The 18,021-nt window shown below is 48.9% G+C and overlaps 2 protein-coding genes across 3 annotated transcripts in view; both read left to right on the plus strand.

Moving 5' to 3' along the window:
• The window catches only part of grin3ba (glutamate receptor, ionotropic, N-methyl-D-aspartate 3Ba), a 45,295-nt gene extending 38,802 nt beyond the window's left edge, over nucleotides 1-6,493 (plus strand). The window contains exons 9-12 of the mRNA XM_037241135.1: nucleotides 2,646-2,797; nucleotides 3,429-3,593; nucleotides 4,814-4,881; nucleotides 5,016-6,493. Coding sequence (XP_037097030.1) covers nucleotides 2,646-2,797; nucleotides 3,429-3,593; nucleotides 4,814-4,881; nucleotides 5,016-5,925 — 1,295 coding nt within the window. The 3' untranslated portion in view covers nucleotides 5,926-6,493. The remainder of the gene's footprint in view (nucleotides 1-2,645; nucleotides 2,798-3,428; nucleotides 3,594-4,813; nucleotides 4,882-5,015) is intronic.
• Nucleotides 6,494-8,762: 2,269 nt separating this feature from the next.
• Nucleotides 8,763-17,156, plus strand: plppr3a (phospholipid phosphatase related 3a). Of its 2 annotated transcripts, none has more exons than XM_037241206.1 (9): nucleotides 8,763-9,007; nucleotides 10,203-10,309; nucleotides 10,388-10,573; nucleotides 10,995-11,124; nucleotides 11,643-11,838; nucleotides 12,077-12,134; nucleotides 12,435-12,608; nucleotides 13,255-14,070; nucleotides 14,186-17,156. In XM_037241206.1, exons 2-9 carry the CDS (start codon nucleotides 10,229-10,231, stop codon nucleotides 14,939-14,941), a joined length of 2,397 nt encoding a protein of 798 aa, XP_037097101.1. In that variant the 5' UTR covers nucleotides 8,763-9,007; nucleotides 10,203-10,228; the 3' UTR covers nucleotides 14,942-17,156. The 2 variants fall into 2 exon arrangements, with proteins under 2 accessions (XP_037097101.1, XP_037097100.1); XM_037241205.1 differs by having other exon boundaries at nucleotides 8,887-9,007; nucleotides 10,206-10,309.
• Nucleotides 17,157-18,021: the final 865 nt, after the last annotated feature.

Here is an 18,021-nt window from a genome sequence, read left to right on the forward strand (position 1 = left end):
ACGTGGGCATCATCTATAATTCATCTGCAACGTCCAGAATGAAACAGCGGGTGACCTTTTTGGCAGGGGTCATCCTCTGCCGTAGCTTGACGTCATCCAGGTTTTTTTCAGGGAACTGAAAGTAAATGCGTGTAACTTTGACACCGTAGAGAAGATTGCCAGATTTGAAAACAACTATAGTGATGCATAACCACCAGTAGATGGCAGCACTGCCCCATTTTAGCCCCGTTGCCTTCCACAATGTGGTCTCGGCGTCCCGTAAGGCTTTTTCCGAGCAAGCGCCGTCACTGGACTTGATTAACTGCTTAAAAAGGCATACAAGGACGGGAAGGGGGGGGGGGCGCAGGGATTACACCGTAAACACGAGCAAGAGAACAATAAAGCGCAAACCTGGCGGAGGCGCTGGAGATGTGGACCGCCTTTCATTTGAGTGATAAAAGAGGCGCCCGGCGGAGTCGCCTAATCAAGACAAACCTTCACCTGGAGCGGGAAAAGCGAGAGCTCGGAAGGTGACGACACGGCCGGAATTAATGCTATGATTCGTGCTTGCTGCTCAAAGACGGCGGACTATCGCTCCTCGACCCCCGCCCCCTCCTGCTAGTCTGCCAACAGGCCCATTAATTATGTTGCAACAAGCAGACCATCGTGGCCCTTGTTGTTTTAGGGGCCGCTGTTGATCAGGCCACTCACGTCTCGTCCACTGACGACTTTTAAAAGTTGAATCAAATGCAATTTGGCCTTTCGGTAACTACTTTGGAAAGTTTGAATGTAGGATGCATCAGGAAAACAATCTTCGATTGTCTGCTGATGTTCACGTGAAGGTTGCTCAGCTGGAGTCTGACTTTAAAAAACGGCCGCGTAAAAACCAGCCGAGCGATACAGTCCCCGTTCCCAAAACAATTATGAGATCATGTAAGATGATATGAAGAAGTATGGCGGCGATGTTGCTCTGCAAGTTGATAGTCGCAATAAATCATCGCCACGCCCCGTTTGGAGATAAAAAAAAATGAATGGCGCTGTCTGGCCGTCAGCGCCTTCCTTTTAAGTGCTTCCTGATACTTGGGCGTCATCGATAAGCTGTCGGCGACGCGAGCAGAAGAGCAACGGCGGCCTCGTTTACGAACGGCTGTCTTTTCTTTGCCGGCCGCCGCGAGACATTTCATTAGGGACAGCTGCACCATTTGATGGAGCCAATTAATCGACGCAAGGAGACATGACATGGACACGATCCAACAAGAAATGACTGCGTCAGACTGAGAGGTGTTCTTAATAATTTGACACGTGTTCTTCCCCCGTTAGTGAGGCCGCTGATGAGTCTTAAGGGACATTTATGCGGCTTTTATGCTCCATAAGGAACGAGAAGTTGCGTCTCGCTCGCGTTCCATCATTTGTTCAATTAATGGCCGCGCCGAGGCTGACGGCAATTACGGCGACGCGGGAGGAGGAGACGCCACCAGACGAAGCGAGCGGGAGATAAGAGTGCCAGGAGAAGGGGAAAAAAAAAAAGCCAGGGAATGATGAAGATGAACATCAGACTGAAGATGCAAGCAGAGGACGCCGCACACTGTGGCTGTAAGACAACAAGCTGGCAAAACGTGTTCCCAGCCAGCAGACAGCTGTTAATTATTTAATATTTTATCTGGTGTAGCTCACACAGGTTGACGTTGACGCCAGATGTCGTCCGTCATAGCCGTTCATCATTGGACCATCGCCAAAAGGTCATTCCGCACTTGTTTGAAGCTGAGAAAGTGGGCGGGGCTCCAAAAAGCGCCATCTTTCTTGCCACTTGCAGATTGTCTTCAGTGTAGTAGGATAATGGAAAAAACAAAATGGCGGCGAAGCTTAGCACTGGCAGGTTTGCATGCTTACAGAAAAGACCACCGTGTTGTACTGACCTCCCGAGTGTGTGCGCTCGTGCGCGTGGACTCAACACACTTGCTTGCAAAGTGCTCGATTTGGATTCCGGCTGAAGCCTCGCAAGCCAATAAATCTTATTTCAGAGAGCATCTGCCCTTTAGCTAATTGAGGCCGCCCGACTGACCGCTTTTGTTTCTCGGGAACCACCACAGCGGGCCTCCATCCACATGGCTGTCACGCGCTGCCAGAGAATCGCTGGACACATGTCAGACAACAGTTGACCTCCACCAAGGCTGAATAATTCGCTCCCGCTGTGTTGTCCAAAAGTCTTAGGTCACTGTTACATGACTATAATGAGCAAAGGAGAACACAGGAGAGCAAAGTCCAAGGTCAAACTGTTAAAAGACCTGAAACACTTTGTGACATGGCAAGAACAAGTCCAGGCAAAGACCAGGAGGAGTCCAGACCGAATCAAGGCCAATATATCAAAAGCCAAGACAAGACTTTGAAAGCTAGAGGCAGACTTTCTGAGACGAGACCAGGACCTGAAGGGGGTGGAACTGAGTCAAGACTTAGTCTTTGAGGATTTGGACTGAGTTTTGAAAAATCAAGACCAAGGCTTTGAGGGGCTGATACTGAGTCAAGACCAGGTTGGGGATTAAGACCAAATCAAGACTAAGGCCAATTGAGACCAAGTCAAAGCCAAGACTTGAAGGAATCCAGACCAAAACACCGGGGATCCAGTCAAGGAAGTTCTCCTAATCTCGTTTTGCGTGCGTCTCTTCCAGGCTACGGCATCGGCCTGCCGCAAGGTTCACCTCTGACCCGCAACGTGTCCGAGTTCGTCAGCCGCTACAAGTCAGACGGCTTCATGGACATGCTGCACGACAAATGGTACAAAGTGGTGCCCTGCGGGAAGCGCGTCTTTGCCGTCACTGAGGTAAGCGGGCAGGATGACAGCGGCGGCGCTGATGGCGGACTTGAGCCGTCATCTTCGTGCGCTGCGTGTTAAAACGACACGTCTCGAAATAATCCTCCCTTTGGGACGCCAGCTAACTGTCACACACAAACACACTGACGCACAATGACATGGTCACGCTCCTCCATTTTGTTGTGTATTCAGAGCACCGATATTGTTTCGCAGTCGTCGTAATGTTGGCAACATTGATTCGACAAATCTCACAGGATGAGAAACGTAAACAGCGCTCGACTTTGAAAACTGAACCTCCAACAACTGCTCCTCCCTTTCGGAGACGCGGAGGTTGTTGTTGGGGCTAATTTCGGTAACAATTTGGGGATTTAGTGCCACGTTGCCCTCTGGATGGAGAAAACCTTAAGCACCTGGCTGAGAAAATGTCCGCGTCAGCACGCGGCTAATTGCACAGCCAGCATGGCAGAGGCGTCGCACATATTATTATTATTAGCTCGGTGACGGGAACCTGATGAGAGCACTTTAGAAGATGCCGCCGACCCATAAAGTTGTCACACAAGGCGGGCAGGTGTGTGTGTGTGTGCGTGCACTTGAAGTTCGACCAAAGCAAGTCAAGACCAACCTTAAATGCTCCCTCCAGACGCTCCAGATGGGCATCCAGCACTTCTCGGGCCTGTTTGTGCTGCTGTGCATGGGGGTGGGCGGCGCCTTGCTGACCTTGGCGGGCGAGCACACCTTTTATCACCTGGTCATCCCGCGCCTCCGTAACAGACACACGCTGCAGTACTGGCTACACACCAGCCAGGTGAGTACACACACACACACACGCTTGTGCAAGTACATCAGCCTCTGCAGTTATTCTTTAAGGTAGCATGCGCCCTCTACTGTCATAAATCTGTAATTGCAACTCGTATTTTCTCCAATTGATGGAATGATAATTGGCACATTCTTAACATTTTTGATGAGATTCTTTTTAAATGTGATAATTGTTTTCTTGGTGTCTAATCTAGTTAAACGGTGGAGGATTTACTGATATTGCGCTATTTTCTTTTCTTATATAAGTTCTATGGTGGTACGCCACAGCCACAAAATCAACAAAATGGAGATTGGCTTGTAAAAGTCACGCATGCCCTGCCATTTAATGAGAAGCCTTTGGCAGTAGGTTGGAGTTATTATTAGTAATTTAGCAGTAACAAGAACATCAAGGCTTCTTGCCCCCCCACTCCCCCCCAAAAAAGGGCAACCCCTCAGGGCAGCCTGCAGCAAGCATCCCCATAATCTGCTCAAATATCAAAGCATCACATCTGATGTCTCATGTGTCCCGTGCCTGTTCCTGCGCGTGTGGAGGAAAGCTGCCCCGTCGCATCTTCACGTGTTGGAGCTCGAGTTATCTCCCTAGGTAATGTGATGTAAATGAAAAGCGTCGGTCTTGAGTCGTCACATTTAAGGCTGCGTGACCGGAATAATGGCTCTTCATAAATTCATCTCTCGATTCATCTCGGAGCTGATGAAGTGATCAGTCTTCCATTGTTAAGCCTCTCTTGACAATTTTCTCCTATGAGGCCAAATTAATTTTTGGAGTGCACTTATTTCAAAGTATTGGCAAAGGATGTCATACCAGACCCCGAAATCTGTCATTGAAAAATTCCTCCTCACCAGTAGTTGGCGCTATGCGCCAGTGTAATTGGCCACCGTTAGAATTTGCAGAACATTCAGCCCCCCAACTTGCTAGCCCAAAAAGACATCAGGAAGTCGGACATTTTGGTTGGGAGAGGTTATTTATCATTCCAACGGTCCTTCAAAGACAAACTTGTCCTCAGGATTTTGACTGGTCCCAAATTTCAAGCACGTATGGCAGCCAAATGAATGCAGCAAAGATTTTGAGATTTGTGTCATTGTGTGTGAGCGTAGCGAGGCAGTCGCAATAAATCAACAAATCCGTCAGCGCTGCAAGGTCAGACAAGCTTTAATATTGTCTTTTGTTTTGATTATTTTCCTTTTTTTATTTGTTTTGTCACTTTCCAGAAAATTCACCGAGCTCTCCACACGGCGTATGAGGAAGAAGGCAAAGAGCTGACGGGTCTTGAACAAAGGTAAGTTTTGCTTGACGCAACATAATATTCCAAGATGGCGGCTGAACGCTGGTTGCAACTTAATACCAACTTCAATCAGTTTTTGTGATATGGTTCTTCTATATCTAACTTGGACTCTTCCTGTCGTCAACCAGCGCCTCTTCTTGCATCTCGGACAACTGCAGCCTGCATAGAAAGCAGCATCAGCAGGCTCCCCCGCCATCTCCCCCCAAATCCCTCCCCGCCTCCAGCGGCAGCTCCTCGTCGCCGTCCCACGAGCCCAAGGAAAAGCGGGTGCACTTTGACCTGGACACCCTACACAGCTACCGGCTGCGCACCCACACCGCCTCAGTGCGGGGACGCCCCGGCATGGTGGGCCGGCCCGGTCTGGGCCTCGGCGGCTTGGGTCTCCCCAGCCTGGGGAATTTGGGCCTCCAAGCCAACGGGGGTCCCGTCTCGGCGCTGGCATCGGCGGGTTTGGTACTCTCTCCTTTGGGGGGGAGGGGCGGACAGACCAGCCTGTGGGAAGGGGAGCTGCAGGAGCTCCAGGAGAAGATCGAGATCTTTCGAAACCAGCTGAGGGAGGCGCTGGCCAGGAGGGCGGAGATCCAGACCAGCCTGGAGCGGGAACGCAGCGGAGCAGTACGTCGGGACACTAGCCTGGAGCGGGAGCGGGACCGGCTGCGGGTCCAAACCATCAGCACAGACAAAAGCAGCGCCCCTCAGCCCGACAGAACCGGACAGACTCTCAACAACCAGCCTCAGCAGGTCATTCCCGGGAACCTCGCGCTCGGGAAAATCGGCCCGCTGAACACAATCAACAGCCTGGACCGAGGGCGAGCCCCCCAGCTACGTTCGGTTCCCCTCCCGGCGGAGGATCAAACCGGCCAGTCGCGTGCCGCTTCTTCCGCCAGTTTGGACCGAAGTCGGTTCGGCCAGCACGGCACCGTGCAATTGGCCCGGAACACTCTGAGCCTCGACCGGCAGAAGGCGAGCCTGACGCGCGTTCTCAGCACTTTGGACAGGACAAGATCCAGCCATTCAGACGCAGGGGGCGGGGCTTGAGATTAGTTGAGGTCGTTTCCGCTGGAGAAAACGTACATAGCCGCGGGAAGACAGGCACGATTCATTAAAAATATTAACAGCGGACTCATTTCTACATTTTATTTGTTTATGTTTCGATGCTGTCAAACGTAATACAGTATTGTCATTCAGCTCTGCATTTGACCGCTAGAGGGCGCTCTTGCCCTTCTTCCCGCATCTATGGAGACCTTTTAAAGTGACTGAGGACAATGGAGAAGCAATCTATTTTTCAAGGGGGGGAAAAAAAAGGCCTTTGTGAATTCCTTCAGTCCATTTTCTGCTGATCATGTGCAATACCTCTGCAGTCCTACCACTTCCACGTTTGGATCCGAGGACATCCCTCCAAGGCTTTTCAAAGTGGAGAAGCGGTGCAGCTCGTAACTGACAAGGACGAGAATATATTTTACACTTTACGACAAAAGCGCTCCGTACTAAAACGTTGACGCGAAATACGTTTCATCCATCCACTTATAGACAAATTGTAACCACATTTATAGAGATTTTATGATATGGACCATTCCATGTTTTGAAATAAACATTTATATACATACGAAAGGTGCCCGCTATCTCACTTTTGAGTTTTCGACTTTGTATTCGCAACATCTGTGCGATGCTCGGTGGAATTCTACCGAAGGACGTGACCGCAATTCATGTCTCTGTGATACCATGCGATGCAGACGCCATTTTGAAAGTGTCCTATGTCTGTTTTTTGTTGTGTGTGTGTTTTGCATATTCATCACCTAATGAGGACAAATGTTTACACATTCACGCGGTGTGGGGACCAACACACAAATTGCAAGAAATATCCTAACAGGTTTGTCTTCAGGTACTTACGGCAATGAGAGGGCAAAGGTTAATTTACATTCTCAGTGTGTGTGTTTTTGTGAATTAATTTTCCTCATTGTTTGAGAACTAATGGTTATTTCCCATGTTGGAGACATCTGCATCGGTGTGGGGACCTCAAGTCTGGCAAAATGTTTAGCATTAGCATTAGCAGGATGTTGTAATGGCAGCTTTTTACCACCAAGTGTCGCCCAAGCAACGTGTGTTTTCTTAACCTGCTCATCGGAGCAATTGTGCAGTAATTGGGGACCAGAGTGTGTGCTGTGCATCGGGCAAGCTTGTGTGTGATTTAGTGTCCTACTTTACATTTAAAGTGCAGATGATTATTCGCCGATACGGCCCATTAGCCCCTCGTCCCTGTTGTGTTGCGCTTGTTGTCATGTGACAAACAATGTGGGGACTTTGTGAGTGTGTTGGGTGGCCCTGCACAAGGGGACACATTTACAAGGCAATTGCAAAATGTTTGTTACACACTCGCAAAATTGCAGCATGTCCCTGTGAAGTGTGTGCGATCTTGTTTTCTTAGATTAATTGGGACGAAACCATGATTAATTGTCATGGATTTCCTAAGTGTCATGCTAATGCCCTGCAAACGCTTACATTAGGAAACTGGATGTGTGAGCCGCAGTCGAGAGTAATTCTAATCAAAATTATGAATCCCCCAATGTACAGCTCCCCTTCCGGCGGAACCCACATCCACAACCAATTACTCTCGAAATTGGCTCAATGGGAAAGCGGGCGGCTCTGGCAACTAGGTATGTTTTATTTATGTTATATGTATCTGCCTTTCGCGAGGCAAAGCTTACTTTTGATTGGCATTCGGGAGCACCCCCGCGTCTCATAAGTTGCCTTCGTCTGTTAGGTAAACAGCGGTGATGAGTTTATTAGCTCTGACCAGCTGTGACCAAGCAGAGGCTCTTATTGGATGTCCTGCCCATGTGTATTTGCTAAGGTGGGGGTTGCAAGGGTGTGTATGAGCCCAGGGAGACCTCATGACCCCCCCATCCTACCCCCGCCCCTTCACAGAGAAACTCCCTGGCAACCACAGGCAGGATAAATGTGGCGCCCCCATTCATAGTGCGGGGGTGCTTTTTTTTGGGGAGTAGTGTCTTGAAGCACTTGGGAACGTGCAGATATTAGCATCCCGTCTGGCGGTGTGTGTGGGAATGTGTCACACACTCCAGTTGTAACACTGATGCACTAACCATGTGGATGTCTTGGAAACATGTTTCATTTTTAAACGACCAGGAATAGGTGATCTATACCAGTTTTCTATTTTATGTTTGATATAGATCATCCATCCTCCCGGTATCGACGCCGTTTTGCTCTCTCTTGCTCTTCTACGCATTTGTAATTAAACCGCTGCTCTGTATGGAATATAAAAGTCCCACCAGAGCCCAAAACTAGCAGATTTGTCCTTAACATCACCGTTCCTGATGACTCCTGCAGAAAGGGGGTTCACGTTTTCTCTGTGGTGCACGTGGACACGCCCTTCAGGTATCGACAACACACACACACGCATGTGCATTGCTTCTATTGATGAGAGCCTGTCTTCATCCTCCTCTTCATCCCACGCTTGTACCTCCCTCTGCCAACCCCCCCCCCCTTTTTTTTTGTCTCATGGAAGGAGAAGAAGTGTGGAGCAGACTGTCTCCTCCCCCCACCATCAGCGCACCACTCTCTCCTCCCCCTTGCACCCCCCGCTCCCTGTCTCCTGCCCCCCCCCCCCCCCCACATCTCGTTCCTGCCTTTGTGACTGCGTACCCGAATAAAACTGACACTGGAGTGCTCGCTGGTAAAAAAGCTAAGATGAAGATTCCTACTTGAATTCTTATTTTTTATAACCCTGTGATTTGGAATTCTCAGGAATATTGAGAGGACCGCCGGATGATAATAAGAGAAGAAGGGGAGGATCGGGAGCCCCACCCCCCCCCCAGCCTGCACCACCACCACCACCACGGTGGAAGCACGTGAAGATTTCACTCCACAATCGGAGCACATTTTGGGGGCCATCAGCATCCTTATCCAGCATTCCAGCCAACGTTGATCCCAATTCAGCATCCACCTCAACTGGGATTTGGCATTTTTTGTAGCGGGACATGGACACGGATTAAAGGGACGGACGGGCAGAGAGCCGCCAAACTGGAGCAGCACGCCAGAGCACGCCGGGGGGGAAGGGGGAGACGGGACTCGGTGAATTCACGGAGCCCCCGGGATAGAGGTGAGTGTCTGTGCGTGTGCGTGCATGTGTGTGTGTGTGCACGTGTGTATACATTTCCATAATTGATGAGCTCATTGGCAAGTTGCGTGATGCCCTTCATTAGCTCGCCTTCAATGAGGCGCATTTCATTGTAATCTTCACAATTGTCCTTTTAGTCATTATGTTGCGGGTCGAAATGACCCGGTTAAAGTTGGAAATATATATTAGAAAAACAGAATTGCATTTGCTCAGCTGGTCTCATTTTGAAAACATAATTTGCATTGTGATTATTTAGCCAGCCACAGTGATATCTTAACATGCAGCCGGTCAAAATGACCCGTGAACATTGTTGATGTAGCTTAGAAACACAGAATTCGCGGTTGAAGGCTCTTTCTTAAAATTCAATTCAACTTTCCTGCAAACTGAGCCAACAGTACAGATCGTGTGCTAAAAATATAAAACAACTTTCAGTTACGTGAAAAAAAAAATTGTGTTCGGAGCTCCTGTTTCCATGCCATTGTGGCGTTCCGCAGGGAAATGCAGCTCCGAGGACTTTTTTGCATACTATTCTTCTGCTGTCAGCCTTGAAAATAAAAGCACCCCCACCCATGTTGGTGGTCTTTTGGGCTGTCTGTCACACTGACATACTGTCACTCCATCCACACGCAGACACACACAAGGTTCAAGTCTTATGGGAAGCGCACACGCCGACCGACATTTTGCTGTCACATGCATGCAAAGAGCCTCAGAGAAACAAAACCTGTTTTGAGAGATAAACAAGCCGGCCCTCCTCTGCAGCCAAGGCACATTGTGTGTGATGTGATTTAAAGGGGGACAGGTTTGAGTGTGTGTGTGAGGGGGAGCCGGTTACTGAGATGAGACTGGGTGGGGGGGGGCTGGGGAGGCTTGGCTCCTACTAAGCAGCTTTTCCACCACACTGGAGACTGTCCATCCATCCATCCATCCATCCATCCATCCATCCATCCATCCCGGCATCCTCTTCTAGCTATTATGTTGATCAGTGGACAGAAGGAAGGAAGTCAAAGGGAAGTAGAAATTGAGATCACTCCCCGGCGTGTGTGTGTGTGTGTTTGTAAATATTTCAACGTGTTTGATGTTCCATGTGTACCTTTGGCTACGATTCCCGCTTGAGGTCATGTGATGGCCCGCAGCCTCAAAACGCAACCGCTCACGTGTTGGCTAACTTTTCTTCAAGCAGCTTGCGAGTGGTCCCACTCCAAGATGACGTCCCCCAAAAACCGAACCAAGAAGAAGCCCCCCAAAGACAGCATGACGCTGCTGCCATGTTTTTACTTTGTGGAGGTAACGTCAAGAACAGCCCAGAATGGCAACACGAGCTCGTGCTTCCATTATTGTAAGAAACGATTTGGACTTGCGCAGCTCCCCATCGTGCTGTCGTCGTTGGTGTCGCTGTACTTCCTGGAGCTGACCGACGTGTTGACCCCCGCCGTGGTGGGCTTCCGCTGCCACGACCGTGACCTCTCCATGCCCTACGTGGAGACGGGCGACGAGCTCATCCCGTTGCTCATGCTGCTCAGCCTGGCTTTCGCTGGACCTGCCGCATCGGTAATGGAAATCTTTTTTTGCTTGGTTTTAAACTTGCTGATGGGTTTGCGCCAGTTTTGCGTTATTTTTCCCATTTTACGTGAAGCTATGCTATGCTAGAATGCTAACAACCCAAGCAGAACATCAACACTGCAACCGCTAATGACGACAACAATTCAATCTCCTCTACAAGAAATACGTAATCAATAGACGGCATTGCTAAATGAACACTTTTGCACACACTCCAGGCCTCCTCAGTCAATACACACACACACACACACGCACAATGTTAATCTATCAGCAGCATGGAGAGAAGCAGCAAAGTCATCCATCACTCTGACTAGAAGCGATCAGCAACATCAATAGTGTTCAGCCCTGGTTTTGAATTCAAAAGAAATGCATGTTGGCTCTTTTTTTTTTCTTTTTAATTTCCTGTCCGCAGATCATGATGGGGGAGGGCCTCATGTACTGCATGCAGTCCAAACTCAAGAGCTGCCCCAAGACGGAGAGCAGTATTAACGCCGGCGGATGCAGCTTCAACTCCTTCCTGCGTAGGACCGTGCGCTTCGTGGGTCAGTAACACACCTCTTTCATTTCTTTTCATTTTTAATTCATATTTGTATTTCTTTTGTATATTTTTCTTTATTATTTTTTTTTAATTTTTATTTTTATTTTATCTCATATTATTTTTTATTTTTTTTATTTTATCATTTTACAACTCTTCCTATAATTTTTCATTCAACCAAAAAAAATCATCAGAAATGATATGCCCTGACATACCTGATCAAGTGTCAAGGGAGGATCACCTAACCTGTTTTTGGTATTCTGTTAATGAAGTAATTAGCGGCGTTAAACGAAGGATGACCAAATGCTTAAGCGGCGTGATATGAGGATAAATATCTGGAGGCCAACTTTGATGCTCTGGAGTGCAAATGGAATTGCTTTTTATCAGTTTGCTTTTGTCTGTGCCTTCAAGTGACAAAACGAATAGCCATTTTTTCATGTTTTTTCTTTTTTTTTTTACTCAAGCACTTTGAAAGTCAGAGATGACCTTGATGCCCCCTACCTCCCTCCCTCCCTCCCTGCTCAGGTGTTCACGTATTCGGTCTCCTAGCAACGGCGCTGGTGACGGATGTCATCCAGCTGGCCACCGGCTACCATGCCCCCTTCTTCCTTACCGTCTGCCAGCCCAATTACACGGTGCCGGGCGTGGCCTGTGACAACAACGCCTACGTCACGCAGGACATCTGCATGGGCAAAGACCAGTACGCCATCATGTCGGCCAGGTAGGACCAGAAGCACTCCAATTGAACATTCTAATACTGAGCTAATATGCAAAATATTAGTCCTTCTCACAATAAGCCATCGCTACCTTTTCGTGCACAACAATGGAGATTATGGCTAATGCGGCTAATGCTAATCCTGCTGAAAATGCACGGCGCCTCATCCAACAATCCCCCAATTGTGTTGTACATCCTGTTTTTTTCCATTTATTGACTGTGATATGTTTTTTCTCCCTCGCAGGAAAACATTCCCATCCCAGCATGCAACACTTTCTGGCTTTGCCGCCGTATACATTTCTGTAAGTGGACTTTTTTTACCCCCCGTCTAGGTTTCTTGATTTGTTTTATGTGAGGAATCAAAGTTGTGTCATTCAGGAAGGCACAAATATTTTCCCGTGTATGCTGTGTTGCAAAAGTGCCGACAAAGCATCTGGAAGTGTCTGCAGAGTCGGCATTCTTTCAGTCAGCAAATCATGTGCATTCAAGCGGAGATTCACAAACTGTCGGAACAATGCGAAACGCTTATTTTCGAGATGGCTGAATCATTTTAACACGCAATGTCCCGCGTCTCAGTTTTGTCGCCACACGTGTGCCCTCAGATGTACTTCAACGCCAGCATCGGCGCCACCACCAAGTTGCTGAAGCCGTTGCTGGTGTTCGCCTTCTGCATGGCGGCGGGCCTGGCCGGCCTGACGCAGATCACCCAGCACCGGAGCCACCCCATCGACGTCTACGTGGGCTACCTGATCGGAGCCGGCATCGGCGTCTACCTGGTCAGTCGCTGCGGAAAATAACAATAAAATAATACGAATGATAATAAAGAAAATAATATTAATGATAGAAAAATCAAGTGCAACTTTGTGTTGGTCTCTTTCCTCTGTAGCCATCATTAGGCACAAGTAGGAGGATGCCGCCTCTTTAAATGATGCGCTTTAGCTGTTTTTGGTCCTATTGTGCGCGCCAACACAAACTCTTTTATTCGTCACCTCCTCTTACTTTTTCTCTCCCGGCGTGCTATTTTTAGCATTCCTTATTACGGGAACGACAGAGAGAGGAGCAGTAATCGGATAAGAATTCGCCGCAGCAATTTCACACTCGAGTTTAGGGAGGAGAAAGGGACCAAGAAGAAAAGGAGTGTTGTTGCAGATTTTCCCACTTGTCCTTTACTTTTTAAGGCGGAGGATCTTTTCGCTTCCTGTTATGGAAAAATTAAACATCAGTGACATCTGCTTTTCATGAAAGTAATGATATAATACATATGATATAATAAAAAAAGTAATAGAATTGCTCAGGTTTATGTCGCTAGGCAGATTTCATAGGGCTCAATCGGAGCTGCCCCGTAGCCCAATAGCAAAGTTTTAATCATCCTTCGGTATGAAATCAGACCTTTCCCCTGATGCCGTGCCCGTCTCTCTCCAGGCCGTGTACGCGGTGGCAAACTTCAAAGCGTCCGAAGAAGACGCCACGCCTCACCCCAAAATGTCGGCGGCGGCCCACAAGGACACCCTGAGGGTGCTGAATCAGCGCAGTCACGACTCCCTCTACAGGAAGACGCCGCGGGTGTCGGAGAGCCGCGAGGAGCTGGCCGTGGCCATGGGTTCCGGAGCGCGCAGCAAGGTGAGGCGGGAGAAAGCCTCCCTGGCTTCCCTCAAGCGAGCCAGTGCCGATGTGGAGCTCCTGGCCACCCGCGGGCCCATGGGCAAGGAGACCATGGTGACGTTCAGCAACACTCTGCCCCGGGTGGCCAACGGAAGCAGCCCCATCTCGCCCTCCGACGAGCCGCCCTCCTCGCAACGCCATATGACCTTCCACGTACCCCTGGACCCCCAAAGATCCCGACAGCTGGTGTCGGAGTGGAAGCAGCGCTCTCTGGAGCTGAGGAGTCAAAGCTCCCGGGATGAAGATGAGGGCGAGGACGGGGCTGAAGAGGCAGATGCCAAAGATGAGGGTGGCGACCAGGGGGTGCCGTCTTCCCTCTACCCTAAAGTGCAAGCCAGCAAAGGCACGGCCACGCCCACCGGGGCCAGAATGGTTGTGTCTCCTCCGCTGGTCCACATCCCAGAGGAAGCCACGCGTCCGCCGCCCGTCTCCCCCAAAAGCGCCAAGACCCGCGCCAAGTGGCTGTCGCTCACCGAGGCAGAGAGAAGTGCTGCAAAAGAGCCCAGCGTGGGGCCCATTGCAGTGTCCACGCCCAGGGTGCCCAACACTCACCCTGCTCAGCCAAGAGTCACTCAGGTAAGGTCCAGCTACAAAATCTGAATCAGGTTAGAATCATCTTTGTCTCTGGTAGTATGAGCGACACGAGTACTGCAAAGAGTTCTCCTGGCTGACCTTTGCTTGCCCCTTGCAGGTGATGGCCATGTCCAAACAGCAGAACCACGGAGGCGGTCCCCTAGAAGGGGGCGGCTCTTCTTCTGGCGGTGGCTCCAACTGCTCCGAGTCACCCTACTACCGGATCCCTTCCGACCGGGACAGCTGCATGGGCAGCAACCCGGGCAGCATCGCTGGCAGCGGCAGCATCGTCACCATCGACGCCCACGCCCCCCACCACCCGGTGGTGCGGGTGACGGCCTCCAACGGGAAGCCGTGGGAATGGCGGAACACCATCAGCGGCAACCTGATGGCCGGTGACGCAGCCGCGTTGGACAAGCACCGAGGTGTGCTGCGAGGGCAGGACAGCGCCCCACTGTACCGCGACTACCGGACGCTCCCGGTCAAAAGGGAGTCGCTGGAAACTCCGGAGCTCCCGCCCCCGCCGCACCACTCCCCCTCTCTGCCTCCCCCACCCCAGCTGTCGTCACCCCATCTCCCGCCGCCGCCCCCTCACACATCCCTCCTGTCTCACTCGCCTTCTCAGGTGTCCCCGCAGCCCTCATCCTCCCCCTTACCCCCTCCTCCACTCCCAGCCTCCTCCATGCCGCCGCCTCCCCCTCCCCACCCCTCGTGCTCGGCCATGCTCCCCCCACCGCCGCACCCCGACCTGCTGGTGGACGACCACATGCTGTCCCGTTCATCCACGCTGCCCCGCCGACCTTCCGTGTCAGCTCGTAGTCACGCTGAGCAGGAGCACTACTACAAGGCCCTGCAGAACGAGCGGATGCTATAGTGCAGCGGCCCCGAACCTGTTTCACGTAAAGAAATATTTGGACAGATCGGCATGATAACTACAACCAATTAGCCGGTTCCATCTTAATATAATGACACTGCGTGTGTTACTTATATCTTCAGCATTGCAGAAAATCACAATTCATAAAGGTTAGGGTACAGGATTAGGGTTATCTTCTATTTTCTTTTTTCCAATCAGCCCGGTACCAAATGGTTGGGGACTGCTGCTACTTTGGACAGCCCATCTTTCAAAGACTCCGAAAAGAACACATTGGATTGTGAAGGGTGTTGACAAATTTTTTAAAGGACTTCCATTCCAGGATGGCATCTTCAATCTAAATCCGCGGCAACACTTCAACTAAACCTACCCGATGTTATTCCGTCTATCAGCTGTCAGGAGAAGAGAAAGCAGATCAAACACAAGAATTCCCGCCCGGTCGCCGCCAGGGAGAGAAAAGCGTCTGCAGCTGAAGAAGGAGATAGCACACCAAAAGGCCTCAGATTTGCTCAATCTGCTTTCCTCCGAGAGGGCGACGAAGGACGAGGAAAACAAAACAACCGCGGGCAACGCCAGCCTTCCTAAAGATGACTGCAGCTGCTTGCCGGCTGCCGGCTTTTGTTTACTCCACTAACGACTTTTTGCTGTGGATCTTTTAACTTCCGAGCCCGAATCCTTCTGGGGAATCATCTCACTCAAACAATGACGTTAGATCCGTGGAAGGAAGAAAGCTGCACCCGATCCAGGTGTCCCGGAACGGCTTGTTCACTGGATGCAGCCGACTAGCTTCGACTCGAGTCTTTGAGACTTTCAGGGATGCGTTCAGACTTCATGATTGGTTCAGACAGAACAATCCCTAACCTTCAAAACCTTAACCGTAGATGCTACCCTAAACATGACCCAATCCTAAACCTTAAACCGTGAATCCTAACCTGAACACTTGACTCTAATCCTTGAAACCGTCCCATAAACGCAAACCAGTTCTCATCATCCAACAGCAAACCTTACCTCCCAATCCTGATCTCCTAACCTTAACATTGAACCTAAATTCCAGAACTTCACATGTGAGCACAACGTCAGTCAACACGCTTATTGTGACAAGCGTCATTCAGGTCTCTGGACTGGGGAGAAAAACAACAACAAACTTGTGTCATTTTTATTGATCAGGGGCAAATAGTCTGGATAAATCCAGTTCATTGGGTATTTGTCCAGATGCCAAACTCATCACACCAAACATCTGACTTCTTTTTTATGACATCAAAATTTGACCATTGTAGCTATACCATAAAACCATCAGCATTATCTATACGCTGCTTTGGTTGGAAAGTAGTGCTAAAAAAAAACACAATGTAAAGCCAAATTAATGCAAACTAAAGTGAAAATCAGAAAGTGGAAATAATTTACATTATTTGTTTAAAATAAATATTACCTGTACATTGCGCTAATTTATCATCTTGAAAATAATGATAAATCGGCTTGCCGCTCAACGTCCATTCTTTGCGTTTCAACTTTGTTGTATGAAATTAACTTTTTAGTGCAAGTTGTCACATCCAACATCTGTCAATAAGTGCTTTATATTTTTGGATATTTTCATGAACACGGACACAAAACATTTTTTTAACAATTCCCTGACGCTATTTTGTACAAACGGGTACGAATGGAATGCATTTTGTGTGGCGTACACGCGAGCCTCCTTTCACCAGAATTTTTTTTGTAGGATTTTGCACAAAAATTGCACATAGCAGAAAACAAAACAAAATTTGGTCATTTATTTATTATTTTTTTTGCAATTAAATTATTTGTAAGAAATTAACAGAACTTAGTCCCAGATTCCTTAAGACATCATGTAACAATATAGATTTAAAAATCAATTTAGCATTTTATTGTGTTAAGCTTACCTTTGTGTACAATTTCCTACTAAATTCTGGTGCGAGTGCCTCACTATTGCATAGTGTGTGCGTGTGTGTGTGTGTGTGTGTGTGTGTGTGTCACGCTTACCTTATTTAACAAGTCATTGCTGCATTTTTTAGTGCTTTTGAGTATCATATGGCCCATTTTTAAGTGTTTAAAAAAAAAAAAAAACGACTTCCTTCATATTATTATGACTGCTGTTCTTGATCGCTTCAGCCTTTTTTTTTATGGGCTACGTTTTCTATCTGTATTGATGTGTGACAATAACAATAACGTTGAATAAAATAAAACGACTTCTTAATTCGGGCTCCATGTGGATCTAGCAATCCTCCATGTGTGCACTCCAGCTGCATCCCCTCGGATGTGTGTCATTGTTTGGCCCGTGACATCAGTCAGTCGGGTGGATTTTTGCTGCTCCGTGCATACAGATTTCACAGATTTTATTTCTGCATGTGTGCACAAACACAGTGTGTGTGCATTCACGGCTGGGAAACAAAGCGCCAACGGTGCAGATGGTGTGCAGGACGGAGGCCTGAAGATGAGGTCAGACAGCCTCGCTGTGATGCATGTGTGTGCTGTGAGCCTACGGCAACAATCATTTTAGGCGCACAGGTTATTTTGTCGTGGGGCGACCCATCACTCGCTTGGACATAAGCTAATTCCGTACGTCTCATTTTACTTCCCGCTCGTCGTTCCCCAAGTGAGGAAAGGTGATACAAAGTGGGTCACCGCTGTCCTTCTTACCGTCAGCGTAATCAATGCAAGGAGTCATTTTGCATTTATGTATTTATTTTGGGGGGTATTTTTAGCGCCAGGAACAAAGGCATCAGTGTTGTCTTTAATGACCAACAAAGAGCAGTTCGCCAAATTAGCGCTATTAGCGCTACATTTTTTTCCTTGTGGGCAATTTTCTCGACAATTGTATGGAACCGACGCTCTCCTGAATACAAGGCGACCCGACCCGTTCATCCGGCGCGGCGCGGGTGATAAATGCCCTAGCGATGCCGTTACGCCGTTCCGGCCCATCTGGGAGCGAGCCCTTTTTTTTTTTTTAATGGGGTGCTCTTCACCTCGCAAGGCACCTTGCTCCTTTTAAGGGGCTTCATTTTCAGATTTACACCAGACAGTAAACGTTTGGAATTTTTTTGGGGCAAGTTAATTGTGCCAGCTTA

The sequence above is a fragment of the Syngnathus acus genome, chromosome 22, assembly GCF_901709675.1.
Source record: "Syngnathus acus chromosome 22, fSynAcu1.2, whole genome shotgun sequence".
NCBI classification, from domain to species: domain Eukaryota; kingdom Metazoa; phylum Chordata; class Actinopteri; order Syngnathiformes; family Syngnathidae; genus Syngnathus; species Syngnathus acus.

Excerpts from the sequence above, each read along its gene's own strand:
- plppr3a (XM_037241206.1), top strand. The coding sequence starts at position 10,229 with ATGACGTCCCCCAAAAACCGAACCAAGAAGAAGCCCCCCAAAGACAGC. Across the intron at positions 11,839-12,076 it reads TACGCCATCATGTCGGCCAG|GAAAACATTCCCATCCCAGC; the intron begins GTAGGACCAGAA and ends TCTCCCTCGCAG. Across the intron at positions 12,609-13,254 it reads CCGGCATCGGCGTCTACCTG|GCCGTGTACGCGGTGGCAAA; the intron begins GTCAGTCGCTGC and ends GTCTCTCTCCAG.